The following is a 12,929-nucleotide window of genomic DNA, read 5'->3' on the forward strand; positions in this document are numbered from 1 at the left end:
CTAGGTCCCAGAGATCTTTTGGATGAGAGGAAACAGAACATTTCTGCAGTGTCAAGACAGCTCTCCAGAATTATAGTCAAATCCTGGACTCATGTATCTATGTTGAGAGGATAAAACAAGAGAAAAGGGAAAATGACAAGACAGAAAGCTGTCCAAGGGACAATAAAAGGCAGGCACAAAATTAGTTTTTTGCCAAAATTCTGTTAATCTTTTTTCTACATAAGATGGTTTGTCAGACAAAGCTTGGGCATTCATAGGTGGTCTTATTGGAAAAACTAATGAGAGCAAATTTGAACAATCAGACAAAAATGTCACCTCTTTAAAACCAATTCCAAATAAATTCACACATGATCGTAAAGTAATTGAGTTCACCTATAAACATATAGCAACTGAAAGCGATTATCACCCATATTTTGTCAGAGCTGCAAAGGAAGTGAGGAAAAGATTGACTGGTGCAATAAGCAAAAGTCCAGTTTATTATAAAAAAAAAAATCAAAATCTGCTTAAATGATTGTTGACAACATGATGAACCAGATAGATTTTTTCTTTTTTTTTTTAGAATTCCAAATCACCTGCTACAAGGATGGCATACAGAGCGCTGCAAAATGATTCTCCGAGGCCAACAAAGCAGCCGGTATTTCGCTCAATCTTCACTTTCTCAAAGCTCAGAGATGAGTCATCAAAGTTTATAAAGCTCTCCAGTCCACTGGACCCAAGTATGATCAGTACAAACAAGTGAAGAGACATACAAGATGTACTGGCTGGATCTAAAAGCCCTCCTTAAACTGAGACAGAAAGTAAATCAAACAAACATAAATTTCAGCCACATATTGGAAAGAAACTTTGGTAAAAACAAAAAGCGAATGGAAAAGAAGATCGGAAATGAAGTCCAAACAGACAAACTGAAAAACCCATCCTCTAAAAGAAACAAACATAGATCAGCGAGTTCAGTCTCTTCTGTTGACCCAAGAGTCCGACAGACAGCAGTGACAGTGACAAATCATTGACAGCGTATTGATCGCAGACACAGGAGGCCAAGCTGCGTTCATTTTGCAAAGTACTACCTCTGGCTGCACTGTTACGAATCCAAAGAAATACAAGCAAATTCAAAATCATTTCCCCTGTCTTCCAAATCAAGTACAGTAAGTATTTGAGCTCTATCCCCCCGTGAATGACAACTCTCCAAATAACTTGCCAAGCTTTAAGTGATTTCTCTCTGTCGTGAATGGAAATGTTGTCACTCTGCTGTGATTACGTAGTTGTAACTCTGAGGTCAGCCGAGTTGGACTGAGATGACAGAGAGCCTAATCCACGTCTAATCCAAACATGGCATGTCTTGTTCTTGCTATAATTTCTAAAAATGCAATCCGATTTATTTTAATTTGTTTAACACATAAAAAAATACATGTACACTGCAAAAAGTGAAATCTAGGGAGGCTTGTTTTTTGTCAGACAATTCATCTCCTTATGTTTCAAACTTTTTTCTCCTTGATTATCTTAAGATATTTTAACATCTTACTGAGATTTTAACCGTGACTGTGATTAAGTTAATGCTTGAAAGTAGAATTCCCAGAAAAAAATAACGTTGTTTGATCAACGCTGCCAATATGAAACTGCTTTTTCAAAGTCAGAGTTTCTTTGTATCCAGACAAATGAATTAGACATTGGACTACTTGTTTTAAAAAACTTGGTAAATAACATTTTCTTTATCTGCTGGCTGATCATTTTGGCAGATAATTCGATGTTCCCCATTTTATTACATACTTAGATACAAAAACTAGAAACCAAACCAAAGAGGACAGCAGGTATACAGTATATGTATACATCAACACATTTACTCCTTACATACACATATTCATATGCCACACCAAATGCAAAGCAGATATTATCTTCAACCTGTAGCTCAAAGCTCTCTCTGTTTCTCTGTCTCTCTTTCAGGTTGTCTAAATTTTGTCCTTGTTTTGGTTGAAAATTTATATCTCCACATCTGAAAAGAGTCTATCAGAGAAGATCTACAAGCTCTGAAAGTGTTTTGTTACATTTTCATAATGTCTACAGCGAGGCAGACACAGTGAGACTTCATCGATCTTGTAAGTTGTGTTGACTCTCAGTCCAGGTTTTGATCTGCCTTTCTACATCGCCGGAATCTGCAGCTTTCATGGCCACACTGTAAGGATCAGTGGACCAGTCGTGATGTGGAGCTCAATCTGAATGAAAGAAAAAAAGCAAAATATGGAGCAAAATAAGCATCAAATATATAAATAAGGTCAGTGTAGTTTAGAATCTTTCCACAATGGCAGTGTGTTAAATTAGACCACAGAAATGCTCAAAGTGCAAAATGGCCGACAGGAATTTTCTGACATGTCAGAAAACTATCCGATTGTCACGCAGCCATATTTTTGATGATTCAGGTCATTATACAGGCATCGCAGACTCCCTCTAAACTGTACGTGAAAATTTGTCAGAAGCCATGACATTCCATCATCTTTCAGATCACTCAGTTTGTAGGAAAACAAGACAATCACGTGAAACCTGGCGGAGGCTTTTCTTTGTGATACCACCACAAGTATTTGCAAGGGCAAAGGGCTTGTCATATGTTATTTAGTAGGGTAACAGGTTATGTCAGAAAAATATCTGTTCAGACCTGGATCATCATCCCTGTGGCAGCTGAGATACTAGGATTCCAAAGTTTAGTATAGCTTGCTTGTAGCTTGGTAATGACAGCACTGTTGGCCAAACTCATCAGTTCCTCTTGTGAACATTAGCCAACAGCATAAAGCTAACCACTGTGTTCCCTGTCCAGGTTTGTTTTCTATCCATCCAATGGCCATGTTAGAAAATGTTCAAAAAAACATTTTTAATCACATTTGTATTTATAATACTGTATCTAATGCAACTAGTCCGACACTGCAATACGCAAACAATGGTGTTTCATATTGACATGTCCAGGGATCAGCCTGTGAAGATGTTGACTTTCGGCCTGTGATATGTAGCTGTAGCCTCATTCTATTAGTGTATTTCATAATGTAAGAAGACAGCATATTTAAGACCCTTTCAAAGGACAAAAGAGAGAGAAAAAACCAGGATCTCACAGATTGTCACTATATTTACCATCTTATCTGGACCTTCTGACAGCCGAGAAAAATAGAAAACGTTCTCAGGATGCAGCAGCAAGTCATCTGAAGCAAAATAGATGTGTTTTCTGCAGCTGTTTCTCTATTTAACGTAGACTGAAGAACCTTACGGGGCCAAGTCAGACAAAACTCAGCACCTTATCACTGTGAGAGTCAGCCCATTATTGGATCCCCATAGCACCTAAAAACAGCTCATTGATGAACCTCATTTGGTCCGATGTACTGCCCTTTGCATGATCCTGGATGATTTCCAGTGGGAATGTAGAGTATGTTGTTTCCTTCCTGAGAGGCACATTAATTGAGATTAATGTTTTAAGTTTCAGAATGAAGTGGAAAGATATGCTTTTAGGTTACGTAAAAAGAAAACATCCATGTTTACGCTCCGACAAAGACACACACCCGAAGGTCTCACTGTTCTACTCTGCTGAAACATTGATTTTGTCTTTGTGATGAACATTTCTATGCTGCAGCAGTAGCATTTTCTCTGCACGTTGTTGAATGCAGCGCCGTTATTTCTCCAGCTGAAAGGAATGCTCACTTACTCACTTTGCAACCCAGTCTGAAAGTAACCAATGAGGCTTTTTTGCTCTGATGTGGCTAAAAAATTGTACGATAAACATGTAAGAGCACATAAGAGTCCAAAAATCACCTTGTTTTCGCCATTAGAGGTGAAAAGAATCAGATGAGTGCCAATGCAGCTTTCATCTGAATGAGTAGATCAATCACCTGGACCTTGAAATTTGCCTGCAAAGAGGGAAAAGTGCTACACGTAAATCACGGCAAGCTACAGGACCTTGTTCCCCATCCAAGACCATACATCAGAGCTGCCTACAGTATAGCTCCATGCTGAATCATTATGTCCGTCTTGGCTATGCTTACTTCAGAAGTGTATTAATGTACACATGAGAGCTGTTTTGAATTTAAACAATGCGACTGAAATTCAAGACCTAGGTTGTTTTGAGATGGCAATGAATTTCTTAGGGGACATTCATCTTGTATATTGAAAATCTCATCATTATTCACACAATGTGCATTTTCAAAGCACAACATGGCTTTGAAAACATATATGAATTTAAAATGTATGTGAATATGAATAATCAAATATCCCCTTCATTGCTTACTTCAAATGACATTCAGCTCTAAGGTCAATCCACCACCTCAGCTTTCACATTCCTCTCATCCATTGTCTCCCTGTGATCTACAACTCTCTTTGTTCTCTTTGATGCTCATCTAAGGTCCAAAATAAACACATTGTTATTTACTTGACATGATGTAGCAACAATGACCTTCGCCATAAATTACTAATGTGCAAAAAAAATGAAATGTACATACCGTGATATGGACGTATGTAACATCTGAATAAAATGAGATAAGATGAGACAAGAAGGAGGAACTGGTTTGAATGAGTGAGACAGGTCACAGCAGACATGAAAGACATGCTGCCACAACAGTAGTAAAATGAAGCTCTTGTCTAGCGTGGACATGTAAAATCTCAATTTGCACATGCCCATTGTTGCTTTGTGTAACAAGCATGCACCTGAAACAGCAATAACAATGACACATTACTGGTTACTTTACATTTGTTTAGTCCTGCCAGCACATGGGCCAGAGAGATGTTAAATAACGGCAAACAAACAAATAATTGACTGTAATTGTTTGTGTTGTTACTACCTTTAGTATGCAAAAAAATACTTGGATGTCGTACTGATTTCAGTATATATATTTGTTTTAGATTTGTTTTATTGCTGTACATTTTATTGTGTTGTATATTTCTTATTTACATTTATCCTTAGTATTAATATTCTGGGGTTTTTTTTATTTGCCTTTATATATATATTTCTTTCTTGTTCTTTCTTTCTAATTTTATTCTAATCTATAATTCTATCTTGTATGGAGCACTGCTACAAAAAACAATTTCCCCTCAGGGATCAATAAAGGAACTCTGAATCTGAACTCTGAATCTCTGATTCTGCAAAAATCTCTATCTTGCATACTGTATCCCACAATTTAAATACTGGCAGTTTTCTGAAAACCGAAAAATGCTCCACCGTGGGAGATGAGAAGCTCCTTAAGGGTCTGCAGGGGTAGCTTGCTAGCCAACCGGCCACAGACCCTTCTTAGCTGTGATCATCAGCTGCCACACCGCTGGTCCCCAGAGGGATGTGTGGTTGACATCCTGAATGACTCTGCCCATCTGTCCAGTCTCCCGGTGGTCTGGTCCACCGCCTACCTGTCCTCCATGGTGGCCCCACCCTGCCCCCTGGTCATCTTCCTCACCTGCTCTGCTCTTTGACTCTGCCCCATGGTCATCTACCTGAGGTCTCTGGCTCTGCCGCTGTCCAACCCTCCATTCTTTGGCTCCTCGGGGGCCCCTTGTGGTTAACATTGTGAAATGGTTACTGTGAAAAGTTTAGTTAGGTCTAGACACCAGAAATGGTTAGGTTTAAAAAAAAGGATCATGATTTGGATTAAAATAAGTGCATTTAGATACTTGATGTAAGTTATGTATGTCACATGATGTAACAGGAAGAGAGTTCAGTCCGTTACACAAGTTCACCTATGTACATAAGTTCAAATGAGCCTATATTGATTTTTTTGTGTGTCAAACGTGACCCAAACCCTGGTCTCCTGGGCCAAAGTCCTGTGTTTAACCATCCATCCACCAAAACCTCCTCCTCACTTTGACTTTTTGTCTCTTTTACTACATCACCTTGCTCTGAGTGTCTAAAACACCCAGTGTGTCTCATACAGATGCTGATGGGTACCCTGAGCATCTGTATGAAATGCCGAGGCGCATGACAAACCATCAGTGTTTGACGCCTCGGGAATGAGAAAGGTCTGTAACCCCAGCTGTGGCCAATTTAACAAGCAACTTTTAAAAACAACATTTTGATGCCCCAAACTAAGCAACAAATATGAATGTCTCCCTTAAAATTAAGATATATATCATGTATGCTTTTCTATTCACTGACTGTGTTTGAGCCTCACACAAAGCCTGCGCAGATATCATGCACCGAGTCGCCTTCTGTTGCATCAGAGCTGCAGACAATACAATTATTATGGAATATTCCACATTAGTGAATCATGAATAAGTGCATCATGAGGCAAGATTTTGGTATGACTCCGAATACTATTTACCAGATTCACAAAAGTTCATTTTCCCTGTTTCTCCAAAAGTGACATTCGAGACAGGTGAAATTGCACAGTGAAAGGAAGCTGTATGTGTTATGCAAAACTTTCACCCTCCCTTTCCACTGGGCAGATGTCAAAGTAATTTCCATATTTGCAAAACAGTTTTTGGGCAGAAACCATCACATTTTTGTGCTTTCCAAGAGCAAACAGCAAAGTGACAATAATTCCTGTTGCTGTCTGTTCTGCTGCCATACTGCAGCCCTGCCTCACCGGTGTTTTTGGTCATAAACATATAAATTCTGGCTTGTTGTCAGTCCTGTTGCACAATCAGAATGAAATAGGAAGCAGAGATTTAAAAATATAATGCCATTGTTGGGAAATGAGGTGAGGGAATGACAGGAATGAGGGAAAAGGAGGAGGAGGAGGAGGAAGAGGAGGAAATTGAAAGAGAGTCACGAGAAAGAAATGAAGAAATGCCTGACAGTGAGCAGACTATGTAAATTGCCTAATTGACCTTTATTGATCTGTTCTTCTAATCATGTCATGGACAGATACACACATTCATATGCACAAATGCACACACACACTAACTCTCAGGGGTCCCATCAATATTCTTTACTGAGAAACCTCTCAGGCAGTTTGCATCTGGTCTTAATTACACGAAGAGGGTGAAGGTTGGATCAGTCAGACCAAAGAGCACCAATGAAAATTACTGCTGTCTGCTGGCGCTTTAATTAGGACCAACACACACACAAACGCACTCGTGACCTTTTGGACTGTGGTGTAGTACGTTGCAAACTTGGTATCATTCAGCATGTTTGATTGAATGGTGCTTAATTCACCACAGATTTTGTGAATGGCTTCATCAGTGCACTCACTCACTGTGGTTTCTGGCTGGTATTTCCTGTTGACCACAGCTGGTTGTTTTCAGAATATTAAAAAGCTGATTTTGTTTCGTCACACTTAGCGAGCCAAGAAAAACCCCATCGTTTCATTTTTAGCTCTCAGATGAGTCAGCCTATGACTTTAGTTTCACGCAGTAGAGTTAGATTGATAGCGCTCTCATATTTGTCTTTATGTAGAATTCTATTGCCACTTAGCTTAGTTTAGCATAGAGACTGGAAAGAGGGGGAAACAACAAATCAGATGAATCCTGGGTGATACTGCTGACCCTTCAAATAATGATTTAACAAAGCCATATTTAAGCACTGGCAGTGGTGGACATTGATCTCTTTACTTCAGTCACTGTGTCCAGATTAAAGTGTAAAGAAAAAAAACTCAGTTTTCATGTTTGAGTAAAAGTGACAATTTATGAATTACAGGAAAAAAACAAAAAACTCACCAGAACACATGTGAGCAAGTCTAATCTAGTTCAACAAAGACTGAAAGACATAGTATATTACTCTTTGTTGCTTGTATTTGACTATTGGTATTGACAGCTTCATGACTGAAAATAATAATAACTAAGACTCACATTAGACAAAAAGCCAGCATCCAGTGCGATCAAAAGAACTGCATCCCAAGGCTGTTTGGGTTCACAACTGAGCTTTGGTGCAGCCAACGGGCTTATTACACATCATAGAGCACATACGCCAGCCTGAACTCAACCACCTCATCCAGCCCCCACCTCGAGGTTCATAGCCAGACAACATGACCAAGGACTCAGTGACACCCTCAGGCAAACCTGAACGCCCTTTTTACTTTTTTTTCTTTCTTTCAGCAGTGTCCCTTTTGAGACATACAAAACCACACAAACCAGGTAGCTGTGATTTATTTTAGGGCCATTTGTTTAACAGTGAAGACAGAGAAGCCCAGACCCATGGCAGCTGTCAGGCAAAGGCAGAGAATGTACCTTATTATACTGATTTCATAGACTTAAAAAAAAAAGTAGAGTAAGAGTAAGAATTAAGTGCAAAGTCTTCTGAGGTGTAATTATCACTTAAAACCTGACAAGAGACCAATACAAGCCAACATTTAGATGCTGGGTGCATGTTGGAAACTCATGTAAATATATTAAAACCTGAGATGACACCGCAAGTCCTCCATGGCTGCAAATGAGCTAATTTAGCTGCATGATGTAATGTCAAAACTGTCTTCATATGACAAATATTTTAGCCGTGCCATAAAATCTATTTGTGAGTGTCTGTGCTTTGGGGCAGACTCTGAACTTGGCCTCCTCGTACTGTCTATCAAATGATTCTTTGCTGTTGACACTTGAGCATCTTTAAAAGCTGATGTGGCAGGGGTTTATTAGCCCCTTGAAAAACAAGCCAGCAGACTCCAGTGGGTCTCAGCTAGCAGGTTTGGCATTTACTGAGTCTTTCCACTTCACAGAATGCCTTCTGGGGAAAGTATTGAAGCAGACGGTTGTGGAAGACGCTCTGCTTGTTCATCTTCCAGAGGAATACCATAGTGTCTCAGAAAGCTCCAAATTCTCCAGAGAATTTCAGTATGTGCCAAAGGGTCCCAGGTTAAATCTGGAGGCTCGTGAGATGATTAATTGGCTTGGAAAGAAGAAGCTGTGCCTTAATTTTTTGATTTTCGTCTAATCTTCACTTCATCGTGAATAATTTTACCTCTTTGAACCTAAATATGTTATTTTAATTAACCTTTCTTAGGGCAAATCACTCTTTGCAGGAACAGCTAACAGCTCATAGACATCTCAAAAGTGACAAGTAGACACATTTAGGGTAAGGGTTGGAAAATATATTGCATATGTAAAATTAGCAGTAACCAACTCTAAAAATACTACTAAACTTCCTCAAAATTGTATTCAAGTACAGTACTTGAGTAAATGTAGTTACATTGCACTGCTGTGTTTTTTTTATGTAAAAAATATTAATCTAAAAGAAACCTGTAAGTATATAATACAGTGGAGTAAAAAGCACAATATCCCCCTCTACAATGTCACAGAATTAAAGTATGAAATACCATATATTAGAGATACTTAAATAAAGTACAAATACCTTACAATTGTACTTAGAGTAATTACTTGGATAAATATACTTAGTCACTCTGCACTTGTGCCATGACCACAAGACTGCAAACATTTCCAAGCGCCGATTCCAGAAAACAGAATATTTGACATGGTTGTGGTTCATTCCTTTGCTCTGAAAAATGACAAGAAATCGAACAAATCAAACAGCATCTGTGTTTATTTACAGGCAATATAACAGTAGCATGTGAGAAATGCTCATATATAGAGTGACTAAATGATGGATATAAGTGAAGTCCCTGTCCCATGTCATGATCAGTGGCCTCAGTAATGATTATGACACAACAGGCTTTACAAACATATGTTTTTTTGTGTTTAGATGTGGTGTAAATGGATTACATTGACAGCAAGCTCCAAAATGCGGCCCTCAAATCTCTGTTACACATTCTGACATCAGACTCATGTCTCTCTCGACAAAATACGGATCATCACACACATCATTTTGTCTTTTATACATATTTACATCACTGATGATTGTACTCTGTACTCCTCCTTTGCATCTGTGTGCAAAAATGTATTTCTGTTAGCGTGTCTCCTGTTTCGTGTCATGCCAAATGCTGTGGATCTATCTTGGGTGTGTTTATACATGTTTTGTATGTGATTTTTTCCCCACTGCTTTAAATCCAATAACCCAGGATGCACGTTAATTCCAGGGAGACAGGGGTCTTAAAACTGAGAGGCATGTACCGTCACTGCTGTTACATGAAAATCATTACTAACATGCAGCTGATTTTCAAGTTATTGTTTAAAAATTGATGGATTACATGCCTCTGTGTGACTTTATGAGAACCTTTCCGTCACAATGTCAAAATGCATTTTCATCAAGCTAACCCCAAGACTGCTTTTTGCATTTCTCAATTATTGACATTTCAGAGACACAAGGTTTCCTGCCAAGAGAGAGAGAGGGGAAAAAAGCAAGCTGGAGTGCCAGAATGCATTTTAGATCAATTTAGGAAGCGACTGAGAAACTCAACACAAGACAAGTGCTGGTAGGTTTTTCACTCACTTCAATGGAATAACCTCAGTAAATAAAGTGAATAATTGTGTTCACCTTTTATCCTGTTCATTTCCTTAAAAGAAGCTTTTGGAAATCCTCTTAAGTAACTCAAGATCAAGCAGAATACCACAGTAAGCCTGCGGCACAGAAGGTTCCCAGCATGCATGTGTACAGGTGCATGCACATGGCCACCCAGGTACAAACACACACATCTGACACATCTGCACTTAAAGCCACCAGGACATCATCCAGCTGTGGGAGAGGAGGAGCTGTCTGTGTTTGTGTCTTTGTGCTGGTTTTTGGCCACAGGCGAGTGACCCATGTTATTCTGTTTACACTCCACCTGTCCGCACTTCATCCTTCTTGTGCCTCATTTCATTACTTCTGGTTAAATGCAGTATAACAAGAGCTGCAGCAGAGCAGATCGGCTCAGTGGTCACAGTTATTAGACGACAAATTATACAGTGGGTTTTAGTCCAAGCAGGAGGAGGGACTGTACACTATCAAGACAGGGGATTTGTCAGAGTGAGTGTTATGGAAAGTCTTATTGAATTATGCTGTTCGAGGAGCATTTTTCTTCTTTTTTGGGTTTTCTTTTTCTGTTAAAGAAACTCTTCTTGAGAGATTGAGAAGAGCCTATTTCATTTCCACAAGTATAAAAGGGGAAACTTTTCAGCCGCGCAGACAGATTCACAGTATGTACTGTGACTGTGAGATGTGTGATCAGCACAAGTGTGTTGAAATCCCCAATCTCTGTGAAGGGTTGATCAAATGGACACAATTCACGTTTTATAAACGCACAACTCAATGCACAGTCAAAATGACAGCAAAGCTTTAACAAGAAATCAAGAAAAATGTGTTCAACTTCATTCTTGGAGGCAAATAATGCACCTTCAATATATATCGAGTTAAGAAATTAAAAACAACAAAAATGGAATTTATCACATCTACAAGCCATCAAAAAAGTGAATAATATGAAATCATGCAGTGCATCTTGACAGAACATGGAGTAAAATGGTGAGTCAGTTTTTCGTCTTCTCTCTAGGCCAGAATGGTCACATCCCACACAGCTGTGTCATTTAAGTCATACCGTTCAGTGTTGCACTGCATGCTGGGAGATGACTTGGCAGCAGGGCAGAGGAGGGTGCGGAAGTGTCTCCTGAAGGTGTCGGAGAGGCAGGCGTAGAGGATGGGGTTAGCACAGCTCCATGAGTATGACAGCAGGACCACAAACTCAAAAGCTCTGGCGAAGGTCAGGGCCAGGCCATTTTGATACAGGGAGCAGAAGTTGAAGGTGTAAAATGGCAACCAACACATCCCGAACACGACCACCACTGCAATCACCATTTTGGTGACCTGGCGCTCTAGCCGGTGGCTCTCTGGGTTCGGTGTTGTCGCTCTGAGCCGCTGGGACCTCAAGGTGAGCAGCAGCGCCACGTAGGAGGCCGTCATGACCGTGAACGGCAAAGCAAACCCCATGACGAAGGTGTAAGACAAGATGCCAAGCCACCAGGCATCCGAACCAAGATCTGGTATACACAAGCCTCGATCAGCGGAGAAGTGAAGTGCCATGGGGAGGATGGTGAGGATCGAGAACAGCCACAAGAACGCCGAAACAATCTTGGCACAGCGTGGCGTCCTCCAACGGGCGAACCGAAGTGGGTCAACCAGCGCCATGTAACGGTCGATGCTCATCACTGTCAGACAGAAGACACTAGTGAACTGGTTGATGCCGTCCAGCACCATGACCACTTTGCACGCCGTGTTGCCAAACATCCAATGATTTTGGAAGTTCTGGGTTGCTATGAAGGGAAGACCAACCATGAAGAGGCCATCGGCCACTGCCAGGTTGAAAATGTACACCGTTGTGGAAGATGACATTTTGTCCAATTTCAAAATGACAACAATGACGAGGGAGTTCCCAACAAGTCCCAGGATACAAACCACCAAGTAGAGTATAGCCCTGGTGATGCCAAAGCCATCGATATTGTCCTCAAAGTAAAAATGTTCATCCACATCGGTCTGATTGTAGTCTGTATCTGATAAAAGTGAGGTGTCCATTCTGCCTCAGCACACCAATGACCGGTCAAAAAGGAAAACAAAAAAAATATCAAATCACAATGAAAATCCCTGCTTCTGTTCAAAGCCCTCTGCAAGCAGTTCAAGTTTCAACTCTTGACTCCCCGGTGGAGGTAAAAAGTACTCAGAGGGAGAGGAGTAAACAACTCAACCGAAAAACCTGAAAATCAAACATCGTTTTCAGGTTCAAGAACAGCCAGACTTCAGCAACTGTGCAGCTTCCCCATCCAGTCAATCGTTGCTTCCTTTTATCTTTTGGGGGGAAAAAAAAAAAAAGACCTGTCAGACTTTATTCCTTTGTGGTAGAGACAGCACGCTTCTCTCAGATTGCCATGTGCACTTTGTCATACACACACACTCACTTGCCTAAACACACTCCGTGTCGCAGTGGAAATGAGCAGGACGGCCACTCAGACGCTTGCCTAACCGCTCTTTCTCCCTGGGAGCCCTTTTATATCTCTTCCCCCCACAGTGTGTGAAGAGTGTGTCTGCTGCCCCCCCCCCCCGTTGTTCATCAGTCTCCAGAGATTGTGATAGACTCCAGCTTGGCTCACGCCCCTCCTCAGCTCTCCCCCAGTTCCTCTGCTGTAGT

General features: G+C 40.5%; 1 protein-coding gene across 1 annotated transcript; it reads right to left on the minus strand.

The window, feature by feature from the left end:
• Nucleotides 1-11,178: 11,178 nt before the first annotated feature.
• On the minus strand, nt 11,179-12,319 carry LOC139349773 (somatostatin receptor type 2). Its single transcript, XM_070990761.1, has one exon. It carries the CDS (start codon nt 12,317-12,319, stop codon nt 11,300-11,302), a length of 1,020 nt encoding a protein of 339 aa, XP_070846862.1. The 3' UTR covers nt 11,179-11,299.
• Nucleotides 12,320-12,929: the final 610 nt, after the last annotated feature.

Source organism: Chaetodon trifascialis, chromosome 21 (genome assembly GCF_039877785.1).
Source record: "Chaetodon trifascialis isolate fChaTrf1 chromosome 21, fChaTrf1.hap1, whole genome shotgun sequence".
Taxonomy (NCBI): Eukaryota; Metazoa; Chordata; class Actinopteri; order Chaetodontiformes; family Chaetodontidae; genus Chaetodon; species Chaetodon trifascialis.